General features: G+C 43.2%; 1 protein-coding gene across 1 annotated transcript; it reads right to left on the reverse strand.

Annotated features, from left to right (window-relative positions):
* Nucleotides 1–9,998: 9,998 nt before the first annotated feature.
* LOC141650423 (uncharacterized) lies at nt 9,999–10,526 on the reverse strand. The gene has a single exon (XM_074458673.1). The coding sequence runs from the start codon at nt 10,524–10,526 to the stop codon at nt 9,999–10,001; it is 528 nt and encodes a 175-aa protein (XP_074314774.1).
* Nucleotides 10,527–12,475: the final 1,949 nt, after the last annotated feature.

The raw sequence follows: 12,475 nt of genomic DNA on the forward strand, positions 1-12,475 counted from the left end.
TGATAGCTGGACTCAAGGTATGTGTAGATGTTGGCGTGTAAAATCTCAAGGTAAAAACTGATTCACTTTTAATTTCCAATCAAGTCAAAGGAACCTGCTGTGGACACGGGCCACTTGCACGTCAAGCCGATCTGTGGACATGCAGCGATCTTTTGAAAGCCACGCCCGGCGGCGTAAAAATGCTTTCTACCGGATCATTTTAGATCGGTCGGTTTCGTCTCGTCAAGGGTCTCGAAACGATGCAAGAGATGTTCGGAGTCACCACCAATCATTTGTTGGATTCTTGGAACCCGTTTGAATCCACATTATACGTAGTTCAACCAAGGCAAAAAGCGGTGTTTGACATAGGTACTAAAGATAAGGAATCGTCCCTCTTTAGCATCTTATCTCGAGACTGACTCTCGAACGCCCTGGATAAGGTCGTCCACTATCCAAAGTTTCTGAGTATGAGGCGATGGTACATATTGGGAAGCCCTTTAATCAGACACCCAATCCCCCCGGCGGTAGCAGCCTCTACTGATCGATCTTGGTTGGTTAAATGCAAAAATTGATAAAACGGGTAAATGCATGAATGCGCATCCACGAGTTTGAACCTAACATGTGAGCTTTCTATGTCAGTTGTTTAATCAAAGTATCAAGTATTTGATGTCAAGTTGGATTTAATGTTGATTTGCATGCAAGACGGAAATTAAATATCCATTTACCGAGTTAGGTTTATTGTGCATAACGTGATCCATTTGTCTTAGTAAGGCGTTTTGTAAATATGATGTAAAATGAGCGGATTTGTCATCTGATCCGTCCTATATTCGGGTTAACCGAAGTCGGGATTGTCCTAGACAAATGTTGGAAGGAAACAGACCGTGCATCAGGCAACCAATATAGGCGCGAGCCGTCTAGCGATGCATGCGGGTCTGTCTTGGTTTGAAAATGGAAAAAAATATGGCCTGTTTAGGCGCGGGTCAGCAGACGATGGAAGGACGTCTTCTGACCATTGAAAAAGTTCGTGAAATGGATTGAAAAGAGGGTTGGACCCATCTTGATTTGAAAAGGTCGTTTAGGCCGCTTTTGTGTTGACATGAAGAACAAGACTTGAATGATCGTCATTGTTTTGACAATATTCGATGTCGGGTTCGGTTTTGCAAGCTTGACATGAATAGTTTTGAAAATGATTATGAACTAATTGTTTTAAGTTCATTTTTTTGTAATTAGTCAATGTTTATTGTTTAGGTATTTTTACCCAAGTCGATTAATTAGGGTCAAAGTAGTCTATATTCGTTGGCTGGATGTATGTCCGTTTGTATGTAAACAAGTAAATAATAAAGTGCGTAATGTAAATTAACACATAAGATTTGGTGACGCGGAAAACCCAATGTGGGAACAACCGCGGGAGGGACGGTACCCTGCCAAGTATTGCACTATATGAATTGGAGGATGATTACAATAGTAACGTTATGCTAATCTCGCTGGCGCTAGGTATCAGGCCTGCACCTGAGGATAATATGTCGTGGAATTTAATGTGAATGCGCAAGTTCGGATGTCTTGAATATAGTGTTGAATGTCCTTCTTGATTTGCTTCTTTGGCTATTTATAGGGCAAGAACCCTAGATATGTCCTACCTCGAATATGGAAAGGGAATATAATTTCCATAAGGACTCTTTCCAATTCCGGACTCCCTTGCCAATTCTCCCTGATCTCCCTGACTTCTCCTTAACTTCTCCTTGACACTTCTTTCCTTAATGCGGGCGCCTTCTATGATGGGCTCCTGATCTTTCTTAAGCCCGTTTCCCCATACCCTTGACCGCGGGCTCCCTTCCTCCTTATCACTCTATCCATAGCCTTTTCTTTATTAAGCAGGCCTTCTCTATTGTGCTATTTTAGCCCAAACAGTTTGCCCCAAATTTCTTGTGAAGTACGCTTTCAAGTATCGAGCAAGGAATTTTACGTAACCAAATGTTAAAAAACCCTACGCCGTCTTTTTACTCCTTCCCTTGAAATCCATCATTTCCAGCCGCCCTACTCCTCTTTCGTCGCACCCAACTCCCTCTCTCCTCTTTATAACTCCAATGTTCCTCTTCCACTCTCATTAATCACTTCAAATCATTTCAAAAAATTCTTCTCTCTTAAACCTCCCACCTTTCTTCTCCTTTATTCCTCGCCGGCTTCACTGTTCCCCTTCCCCGTCTCCACCATCAGGTAATCCATCTTCTCTTCTTCTTTTAATCTTCATTTTGTCTCTCCACCATGGGTAAAACTCGGCAATCCTCGTCAACCCCCACATCCTCTGACCGTAATCTTGATCCCACTTTCCCTTCTCGGGGACTTTTTAAGCACCCACATGACTGTGATTCCGCCTTAATTCCGGCCGACATTCCTACGATCAAGAATCTGCTTGGTCTTGGCGACGGGGTGGATATTGCCATCCCCGAACCGGGACAAAAAGCTGACGCCCTCCGTCCAGGGTGGGTTCGTTTCTACCTGTACCCGTTTAGATATGGCCTCCGTTTTCCTTTCCCTAAACTAATTCAAGATTTCATCTTCACCAACAATTTCGCCATGGCACAAATTTCTGATGCCATTTGGAGAGTTCTTCTCTATTCTTTGGCCGCTGGTCAGAGTACTGGTAAATCTGTCACTCTGGGCGACCTGACCCATATGTAAAGCATCAGATCCCTGGGCAGGGGTCAGTTCTCATTCCGGGGCCATGGAGAGGCTCCCTTCAGACACGCGTCAAAATCCCGTGATGAGAAATGGTTTGAGGACTTCTTCTTCGTGAGGAAGGACTCCATCCAACCTCCTGCTGATTATATTTTCGAGAAATGGGTTCTGACTTCGAGTAAGTAGCCTTCATGTCGCCTGATTTATTTTATCTCGCTGCTTACTAGCTTACTTCATCGTCTTCGTGCAGGCCCCTGTGACCTTATCCGTATTGGCGCCAAGATCCCTGCCCGCAGCAAGCTGTTCAGTATTTCTGAATCTGAGAGAAAGTTCCCAGACCTGCTCCCTGGTTTTTCACATGCTTCTTCCTCCAATCCTCCTCAATCAGCCCACAGTATGTGTGGACCATGGAAAAACGCACCACTCAAATGCTTTTTCAAAACATTTTTAATTTTAAAAGAGTCGCCACTAAATTTTTAAATGGAATTTAGAAACCAATTTTAGAGATTTGAATTCGTGTGACTTTACGTGTTAGGAAGTTAATTTAATTTCATTAAAACAACACCCAACCCCGCCCGTTGCAATAACGGTCTCTACTTGGTGAAAGATGGCTATTTCGGAAAGATATCACATGCGTATGCAACCATTGAATTTAAATCCTATCATGCAAATTTCATTCTAAGTCGTTTAAAATGCATTTAACTTCGTCAAAGTGGTTTAGCATGTGAGGTTCATTGATTAAACTAGAAAAAACACATCCAAAGAGAGGGATAGGAAGGCTTACGCTTAGCATAAGATGTATTAACAAACATTAGTGGTAGCTCATACATACAATATAAATTATAAATAATGTAAATTAAAATCTAAAACATAAACTAATTAAACTAAGGATTAATCAAACAAAGTCAAACAAGGAAGCATATTAAAACACAAAACCCGGACAAACCCGTGCACTGCACGGATCTGAAATTTTCGAAATACGTCAGAATTGACCTGTGCACTGCGCGGGTTTTGAATTAAAACATTGCTAATTACAAAATAAATACTAAATCAATGCAATAAATTACGAAAATCTACCTAAATTAAAATTACAAATTATAGGTCTGGAAAATCATAAAAAATCAATTTTTATATGGTTAAAATTAAATACACGTAAATTAAATAAACTCGATTTATTAAATTGCCCTATTCCAACACAAGGATATGTAAATGAGACGGGGTGTACGACCGACCGATATGGCGGATTTCTTTCCCATCTCAAGTCAACGCGGGTGCCGGAATGGTACTTTAACTCATACTCAAACTATTCCAGTTTCGATATTAGTTAGACGATGTTAGACAATGGTTAGTAAATAAACAATAAAAAAACGAAATAAAAAGGAGAGAAGGGAGTTTTAATGCACCCTCAACCTACATGTATCGTTGACACCGTCTTGGGTCGTAATAGATCGTAGATTTTATCTCGAGGGGCCGTCGTCGACGAAGACAATTGAAATTGAATTTTGAAATCACGAAACAAACACGTTCAAAAGGCAGACTTGAGCAGCGATTTTCAATCGCTCACCACGACTTCGTTTCTCAACGATTTTTCAAACCGAAAGATGTTTTGGAAACTAGAAAGACTGAATTTTGTGAATATGGAAACAAACCAGAAGTTTTAATAGGATTTGTGCACGAGAATCAAGGCCAAAGACCACGACAGAAACTCGAAAACAAGATTTGTGTCCCTGTTTTCGAGCGGCTGTCACGGCTTTAGTTTAAGGTTTTTTTGGACGATTGATGGTTGTTATTTGTAGTATGTTGTGTGAAGAACTTAGAGGAATGAATGTATGGTGAAGGGGGGGTATTTATAGGGAGTTTCGAAGGGTAGAAGTAGGGCAACAAGCAGTCGGGCCTGTTTCGCATAGCTGCTGTCCATCAGCTAATTCGTGGGGTTTTTATGGTTTGTATGGGGGGTTCTCTTGGTGGTTAAGCTAAGGTAATATGGGTAGGATACTAGGGTATGGTGTAGGGTTAATGGGCACGGGTTTGGTAGCTGTTTGGAGCGGGTTTTGGGCTCGGGATTGAGCACGCAAAACAGGGGGGGGGCTGCTTGTGTTGCGGGCTGCTTGTGGAGTATTTGGGACGGGAATTGGATGGGTTTTGTGGAGTTCTAGGTGCTGGGTTGTTGTGGGTAACGTGGAGCGCGGGTTGGTGGTGATGGATTGCGGGTTTGGACCAAGTTTGAGTCGGTTTAGAAGGGCTTTCGATGGGCTATACAAACACGGGTAAAGGAAGGAATTGGGCTGTGTTGGGGAGTGTTTAGGATGAGATTTGGGTGTGGATATGGGGGTTCAAACTGGGGTTGAATGGGTAGAGGCCTAGGTTGGTTAGTGTACTCGAGATTCGTGCCAACTCGTAAAGAAAACGGGCTCAAAAACCGAGCTAAAATCGAGCTCCAAAACGCGTGGTTGAAACGAGTTTTAAATTTTCAAATTCGATTTTTCAAATCAAATAACACATTTAAAATGAGTGATTTTTCAAATCAAAAAAATATATTTTATTTTCAATAAAATAAACTAAGGAAATAAATTCAAATTAAAACAATAAAATGAATTCACTTACAAAAGCTTTAATTTAAATATCATTTAAATTAATAAAATACTCCGTCGACAACGCTAATTCCACATCGTAAAACGAACCCAAATAATGACAATGACAACTAATAAATACATGCGTCTTATCATCATCGGGTGTTTGTCGGGTTTTCTATAAATTCCAATATCGACAGATATGGGTATCTACAGAGCCCCCACTTTGACTGAGGCTTGGACAAGGCGAAAGTCAAAGTATACCCCAGGTCTCTCTCGACCTGAGGATTCTGCGGGTCGTTTATAGTCCATTAGACTTGCGTATGTAAGCTCGCCAGCCATAAGAAGAGATCATACCTGAAACTTCGTCGGGGATCAACTCTTGGTTCTGTTGCGTTGAATTATCATCGTTAGTCATCGACCCATAAATTGCATATATGGTGGGTTGAGCCTTATCCTCAGGCGCCTACGTATCCGTTTCTGACGGAATCAAACCCGCGTCGTAGTTCGGCTCGATGGCCTGTAGCTTTCTGCTGCTTCGGCTCGGATGCCAATATCCCATTGTTCATGTGAGTAAAGACAAAACTTGCGCTTCGCTTATCAATTTCGTTGTTCTGCTAGGGAGAACGATTCACTGAAACTGACGTTTCTGTTGGGGAAATGTCATTTCCGTAGCATTCTGCTGTTGATCTTTGTTATAAGGATGCCATCATGTCTGTTTTGTGGTGTTCTCTGGAGCCGACGGCGACAGAGCCCCCAGTTGGAGCATATTCTGCAAATTTAATCATAATATATAGCACGCGATTCACGTAGCGACACTTTGATACTTGAAATGGTCCTCGACCAAATTTTGATGGGTCTCTGGAGCCGACGGCGACAGCCCCCAGTTGAAAGGAAAATGGGTTATCGACCCGCAGACATGAACATTGCTTAGAAAAGGTGGGTCATTGACCCGAACTTTGAATATCTCGAAAATGATTGGCCTCTTCGAGGCGAGAATTTATTTCAGTTTTCTGGATCCAAATGATTTTTCGAATCAACACATAATTTTATTTTCAATAAAATTAATTGCGAAAAATTATTTCAAATTTCTGGAGTTAAAGCGACGGGTAGACACGACCTTTTGACGAAAAGACTCGGACTTTCTGACCCGTAACCAATGTGGGCGTAACCCAATAAAATCCGTAAGTGTGTACGGGATGTTAATTCAACACGGGACGCGCAGGGGATGAGATTGTAAATTAGTCACTTCGGTGCACGTACTATGACAAATTCAGCAAGAGAAATGAGCGAACAAAACCCGGGACGGATGGGGCCCACTTGGCACGCCACACGGGCCCGACACGGCCGAAATAGAGGAGGTATGGGACTTGCCTTCTTATTTCAAAAAGCTACCAAATTTCCTAAAACTAGTAGACTTCCAAGTTTCCAAATTTCCTAGAAGATTTAGGTTTCCAAAACCTAAAGGAATTATACTTCCAAAATTCCTCATCTCTTTTCATATATAAGGAAGGGCTAAGGGTTGAGCTTTCCCACAATTTCTCAAACAGAAATCTCTCTGCTTAAAAGAATATCTTTCTTAGAGAAAAAAAAACTAGTCATGAATTCCTGTTTGGGACCATGAAGGGATGGGCGACGGAATTCAGGGGTTTAAAAATCAAAAATCTGAATGCGGCGGGAATTCAACAAATTATTTTCCTGAGGCAAGTCATGATTCAACCCGCATTTCTTAAAGAGTGCCTGAGAGTGTGGGATCCCGAGCATCATATCTTTGCTTTTCCGGAGGGAGAAATATGTCCCCTTCCTGAAGAATTTACCGTCCTGGGAGGATGGAGGACCACGCAAGAGCCTGTGGTTCCCAACTTTGTGTCCAACTGGACCCGAAAATACCGCGAATATCTAAACTTGTCGCGTGATGAAGCCCGTACCATCGTCGATGGTGGAAAGGTGGACCTGCTTGCGCTAGTGCATAAATTCCGGCGTGCGAATGACCCAGATATACCGATCATTTATCGACGCCGCGCGTTTGGCCTCATTCTATTGCATCTTTATTGTTTCGAGGGGGCTATAGAAATTCCATCTTATCGCGGCCAAGCTAGACTAATCCGAGTCGTGGAGCAAATGGAGAATGGTGCTAATCCTGCATGGATTATACTAGCTGAGACTATTAAAAGCTTGGATGCACAAAAAGCCAATCCGGATGCTGTATTCATGGGATCAACCCGTTGAAACCCCGTTGAAACCAGAAGATTATCCTGTTAGAAGTCTCACTAATCGGCGACGGCGCTACAGTTCTGAGCAAGGATCCGATTACTGGCGAAATATGCTGATTAGCGGAACAGGGTCTCACATTCGCTGGTCCTTACCATGGCTTCATTTGGGCTCACTTACCGGGCTCGCAGATACTGATCATACACGGTATGTCACTTTATTGGGCTTGGATCACCCTGTCTATTTTTACCCGGACCGAGTGCTTCGCCAATTCGGTCGTCAACAAATTGTCTCTGCGACGGAGGCTTCGCGAGGTCCTGCTTTTGTTATTTCTCAGGGTAGATGTCATACTTGGCTCCATGTGTGGCGCCGAAGGACCGTGTGGCGCATTCTCGAGCCACGCGAGTCTACTTGGGTTTCCCCTTCATACCTCAAATGGACTACAGAACCGGGCCTTAAAGCAAGGAAGAAACTACAGAAAGATGATGCCATTGATCGGGAGAAGCATGACAGGGGGTTAAGAAATCGACAATTCTTTACTGGGCCGATTCCGGCCCGACGAGACCGAGACTAGGCCTGACGAGAACCCTAGGGCTAAACCTGGTGCTCCTAGCGTGTGGGACCGACTGGGTACTACAAGTGGTGACGTTCCGACACTTGCAGAGAGACTTGGCCCTCGACCAAGCGTAAAAGAGAGATTGGGCCCGCGAGAAGACAGCGTGGTCCCCTCGAATAAACGGGCAAGAATGATGATGGGTGAGACATCGTCTCGTAGTGACGGGACACGCGACCCAACTAAAGATAGGTGGTAGTTACGGCTCTATTATTTAGTATTACTATTACGCTTTTATTTGATTTCCTGTTAGTTTGATTTGTAATGGGCGTCGCCCGGATTTATCAAAATAAAAGACACGTATTATTTATTAGAAATCCTCAGTTTCTGCATTGAATATTTCATTTCTATTGTGGTTTTACCCTTTTCAAGGGTTGCCTACGATTCTTTTTCAACAGAATCAAACCGAGGTCGTAGTTCTCTCATAAAACATTTCGTGCAAAGTGGCAACAAATGCCAAACTTAAAACTTATTCAAATACATCACAATTCAAGTGTTATTTCATAACTTTGAGAGTGAGGTCTTAAGGATAGTACTTCTTCAACTGATCCGATTCGTTGGATTCGAGAAATCATTTCCATCCAAATCACAAACGTACCGCGCCTCCTGTGAGTATCTTCTTCACGAGATAAGGACCAGCCCAATTAGGCTTAAACTTCCCTCTTGGATCGACCGGTAATAGAGCCCTTACCGATTTGAGAACTAAATCGCCTTCATTAATTCCCCAGGCTTCACCTTTTTTTTAAAAGCCCGCTCTATACTTTTCTCGATAGAGTGAACATGATACAACGCATTCAAATGACGCTCATCAAGTAACACCAACGAATCATATCTCGGCTTGGACCCAATCCGCTTCCGGACCTGGCTTTCGAGCAAGATGCGCAGGAGGGTACTTCCGATTCGACCGGTTGTACGCTTCCATCCCGTAAACTAGATAGTACGGGGTTGCCCCTGTGGTCGTTTCGATGGATGTTCTATATCCCCACAACGCGAAGGGTATCTTCTCCAGCCACTCCTTGTAATTGTCAGACATCTTTCTCAATATAGTAGCCATCGTTTTGTTAGCGGCCTCCACTGCTCCATTTGTCTGAGGTCGATATGGGGATGACTTATGATGCTTGATTCTATACTTTTCAAGTATAACGGCTGTCTCAGCTTGAAAGTGAGTTCCATGATCACGATGAACTCGTGCGGCACTCCGCATCGGCGGATGATGTCATTCTGAATAAACTTGGCTACTTGCTTTGCATTTAGCACTTTGTAAGACTTGGCCTCTACCCACTTGGTAAAGTAATCAATAGCGACTAGGATATAACAATGCCCTCCTGTTCCAGAAGGGTTTACTTTTCCGATGATGTCGATTCCCCAGGTTGAGAAAGGCCAAGGTGACGTCATGGTGTATAGCATAGAAGATGGTACATGTTGAATATTCGCAAATATTTGGCAATTGTGACAATGCCGGACATATCTGTGACAATCCGTTTCCATTGTTGTCCAATAGTATCCTAACCTCATGATCTTCCGAACTAGCATGTGGGAGTTCATATGCGGCCCACATTCCCCGTCGTGGACTTCTTCCATGACCTTTTCTCGACGTTGTCTTGTCGACGCATCGCAACAGACACCCCGTGTCGTCTTCTTATACAATTGTCCATCGTTAGTTTTAACGAATTGGGCGGATAACATTCGCAATGCACGCTTTCTACGTGTATCGAGGTCTCGCAGGTATTCTCCCCGCTTCTTTGAATCTCACAATGGATGCATACCAAGGTTCGGCTTCGCTTTCCTCTCCATCATCGACCGCATTTATATAAGCTGGTGAAGACCTTCGTTCGACACACAATGGTATGCTATCCATATGATCGTGATGTTTATCAACGCCGCCAGCTTTTGACAAAGGTGTCGTCGAACCGATTTTCCTCCCTTGGGAGGTACACGTATCGCACCTCTTAGAAGAGTTTTTCTAGCTCTTCTATCTTAGCCCGGTAGGGTGCCAGGATGCTACTTTTGATCTTCCATGACCTCGTCACTTGATTAATGACCAAGGAGGAATCCCCGTGTACTGTCAACTTCATGACTCCTAACTTGTTAGCGCTGTGCAAACCAAGTAGGCATGCTTCGTATTCCGCGGCGTTATTTGTGACGGCGAAGTCCAATTTGATCGAAACTGGTACGTGCTCTCCTCTCGGTGAAATGATAAGGACACCTATTCCGCATCCCATGTTATTCGAAGCCCCATCGAAATATAGATCCCATACATCATCTTCGACATGGACAATATCCTCATCTGGGAATGACCAAGTGTCAACAATGTCAGTTTCTTCGACTGGATTATCGGCCAGGAAATCGGCAACGACCTTTCCTTTTCTCGCTTTCAGCGGCACATATTTGAGATCGAATTCTGATAGCATTAGGGTCCATCTTGACATTCTGCCGTTTAGCACCGGCTTTTCAAACAAGTACTTGATGGGGTCCATTATGGAATATATACTCACACTGTAGCTGAGCATATAGTGACGTAGCTTCTTCGTTGCCCAGACTAAACCTAGGCATGTCTTTTCTAATGCTGTATACTTTGATTCATACTCCAAGAACTTTTTACTAAGGTAGTAAATTGCTCTTTCTTCTTTGTCAACGGTTTGTGCCAGCATTGCTCCCATCGTGGTATCTGTAACTTTTAAATACAGTGATAGACGCGAGCCGCCACAAAGTGGATCGAGAATCGGAGAAGATAACACTTCCTTTATCTTATCAAACGCGGCTTGGCATTGGTCATCCCACATAATATGCTCCCCAACTTTCAATTTCTTAAAAATTGGTTCGCAGATCATAGTTAATTTTGAGACGAAACGGCTTATGTATTGCACTCGGCCTAAGAAACCTCGAATTTCTTTCTCGGTTTTAGGATGGGGCATTTCCATAATGGCTTTAATCTTTGATGGGTCGATTTCGATGCCACGGTGGCTAACGATATGACCCAAAAGCTTGCCAGAGGTGACCCCGAACGCGCACTTCTGTGGGTTTAATCTCATATTATACTTTCTCAACCTCTCGAAGAATTTTCGTAATGCCATCAAATGGTTATTACGTTCCTTCGATTTTACGATCATGTCATCGACGTAGACCTCTACTTCCTTATGAATCATATCATGCAACAACGTCGTTCTTTTTCTCGTAAGTCGCGCTGCATTTATTAATCCAAACGGCATCATTGTGTAGCAATAAGTGCCCCATGGTGTTGTGAAAGCAGTCTTGTGCATATCTTCCTCGGCCATTTTTATCTGGTTGTAACCGGCGTACCCATACATAAAGGATAATAATGCATGGTTAGCGGTATTGTCAACCAAGATGTCAATGTGAGGTAACGGAAAGTCGTCCTTTGGACTAGCCTTATTTAAATCACGAAAATCAACACAGACCTGAAACTTTCCCTCTTTCTTTGGCACTGGCACCACATTAGCTATCCAATCTGAGTATTCCGATACTTTGATGAACCCGGCCTTGAACTGTTTATCAATCTCTTCTTTGACTTTCAAAGACCACTCGATACGCATTCTACGTGGCTTCGCTTTATCGGTTTGAACCCTGGCTTGATCGAAATCTTGTGCTCTGCAATTTCCCTATCAATACCCGGCATATCTTTGTAGGACCAAGCAAATACATCTTTGAATTCATTCAACAATTCAACAAACCCCTTCTTTTCTGCGGGATCTAAGGTTGTTCCTATCTTAAGCTCCTGAGGCTCTAAGGTAGTCCCCACATTAACAACTTCGGTATCTTCAATTACCGAGCTTCTTTGGTCGTATTCTTCCAACCCTTTTACTAACTGGGGAGGCGGTTCCACCTCCTCCTCTTCTTCTTCCACCTGTCTATCCTCGACCTCATTCTCAACGTTATTAAAACAATCAATTGAATCGCAATATAAATGAGACAAGTCGTAAGTAAACTGATTCATCTTATTATTGATTTGAAACTGCGCAAATTGCGTTAACATTTGGGCCAACTGATCAGAGGTCAGTGGCGAGATAGGAGCAGTATTCGGGACAGGCCCCGGAATACCAGCACTAGGGGGAGGTACATGAAAAGGAAAGACTGGAGAAAGGGGTATCTTCGACACCTAAAACCCTAGACTTAGCCTTAGGACTTATGTCAGACTCAGACTCGGACTCAGACTCAGACTCAGAATCGTCATCAGGTTTGAACATTTGCCCTTCTCCAATGGTCATTTTGAAAAGTGAACCCTTGTTGTCGGTCCATTTCATGGTTTTCCGCTATCCAGATGTATTCCTCTGAGGATCTACATCAGTAATGAAAGTAGATGGATCGAAACGATCACTCCTTACGATCATGTTTACCAAGACTTCGTTTGGTATTTCCGGCTTCTTTTCCTCTCCAAAGAGGAGACCCATAGCTTTCCCATCTTCGA

The sequence above is a fragment of the Silene latifolia genome, chromosome 1, assembly GCF_048544455.1.
Source record: "Silene latifolia isolate original U9 population chromosome 1, ASM4854445v1, whole genome shotgun sequence".
Lineage (NCBI taxonomy): Eukaryota > Viridiplantae > Streptophyta > Magnoliopsida > Caryophyllales > Caryophyllaceae > Silene > Silene latifolia.

What these genes read in the sequence shown, in the direction of transcription:
- LOC141650423 (XM_074458673.1), bottom strand. Translation starts at nt 10,526, where the DNA reads ATGGACCCCATCAAGTACTTGTTTGAAAAGCCGGTGCTAAACGGCAGA.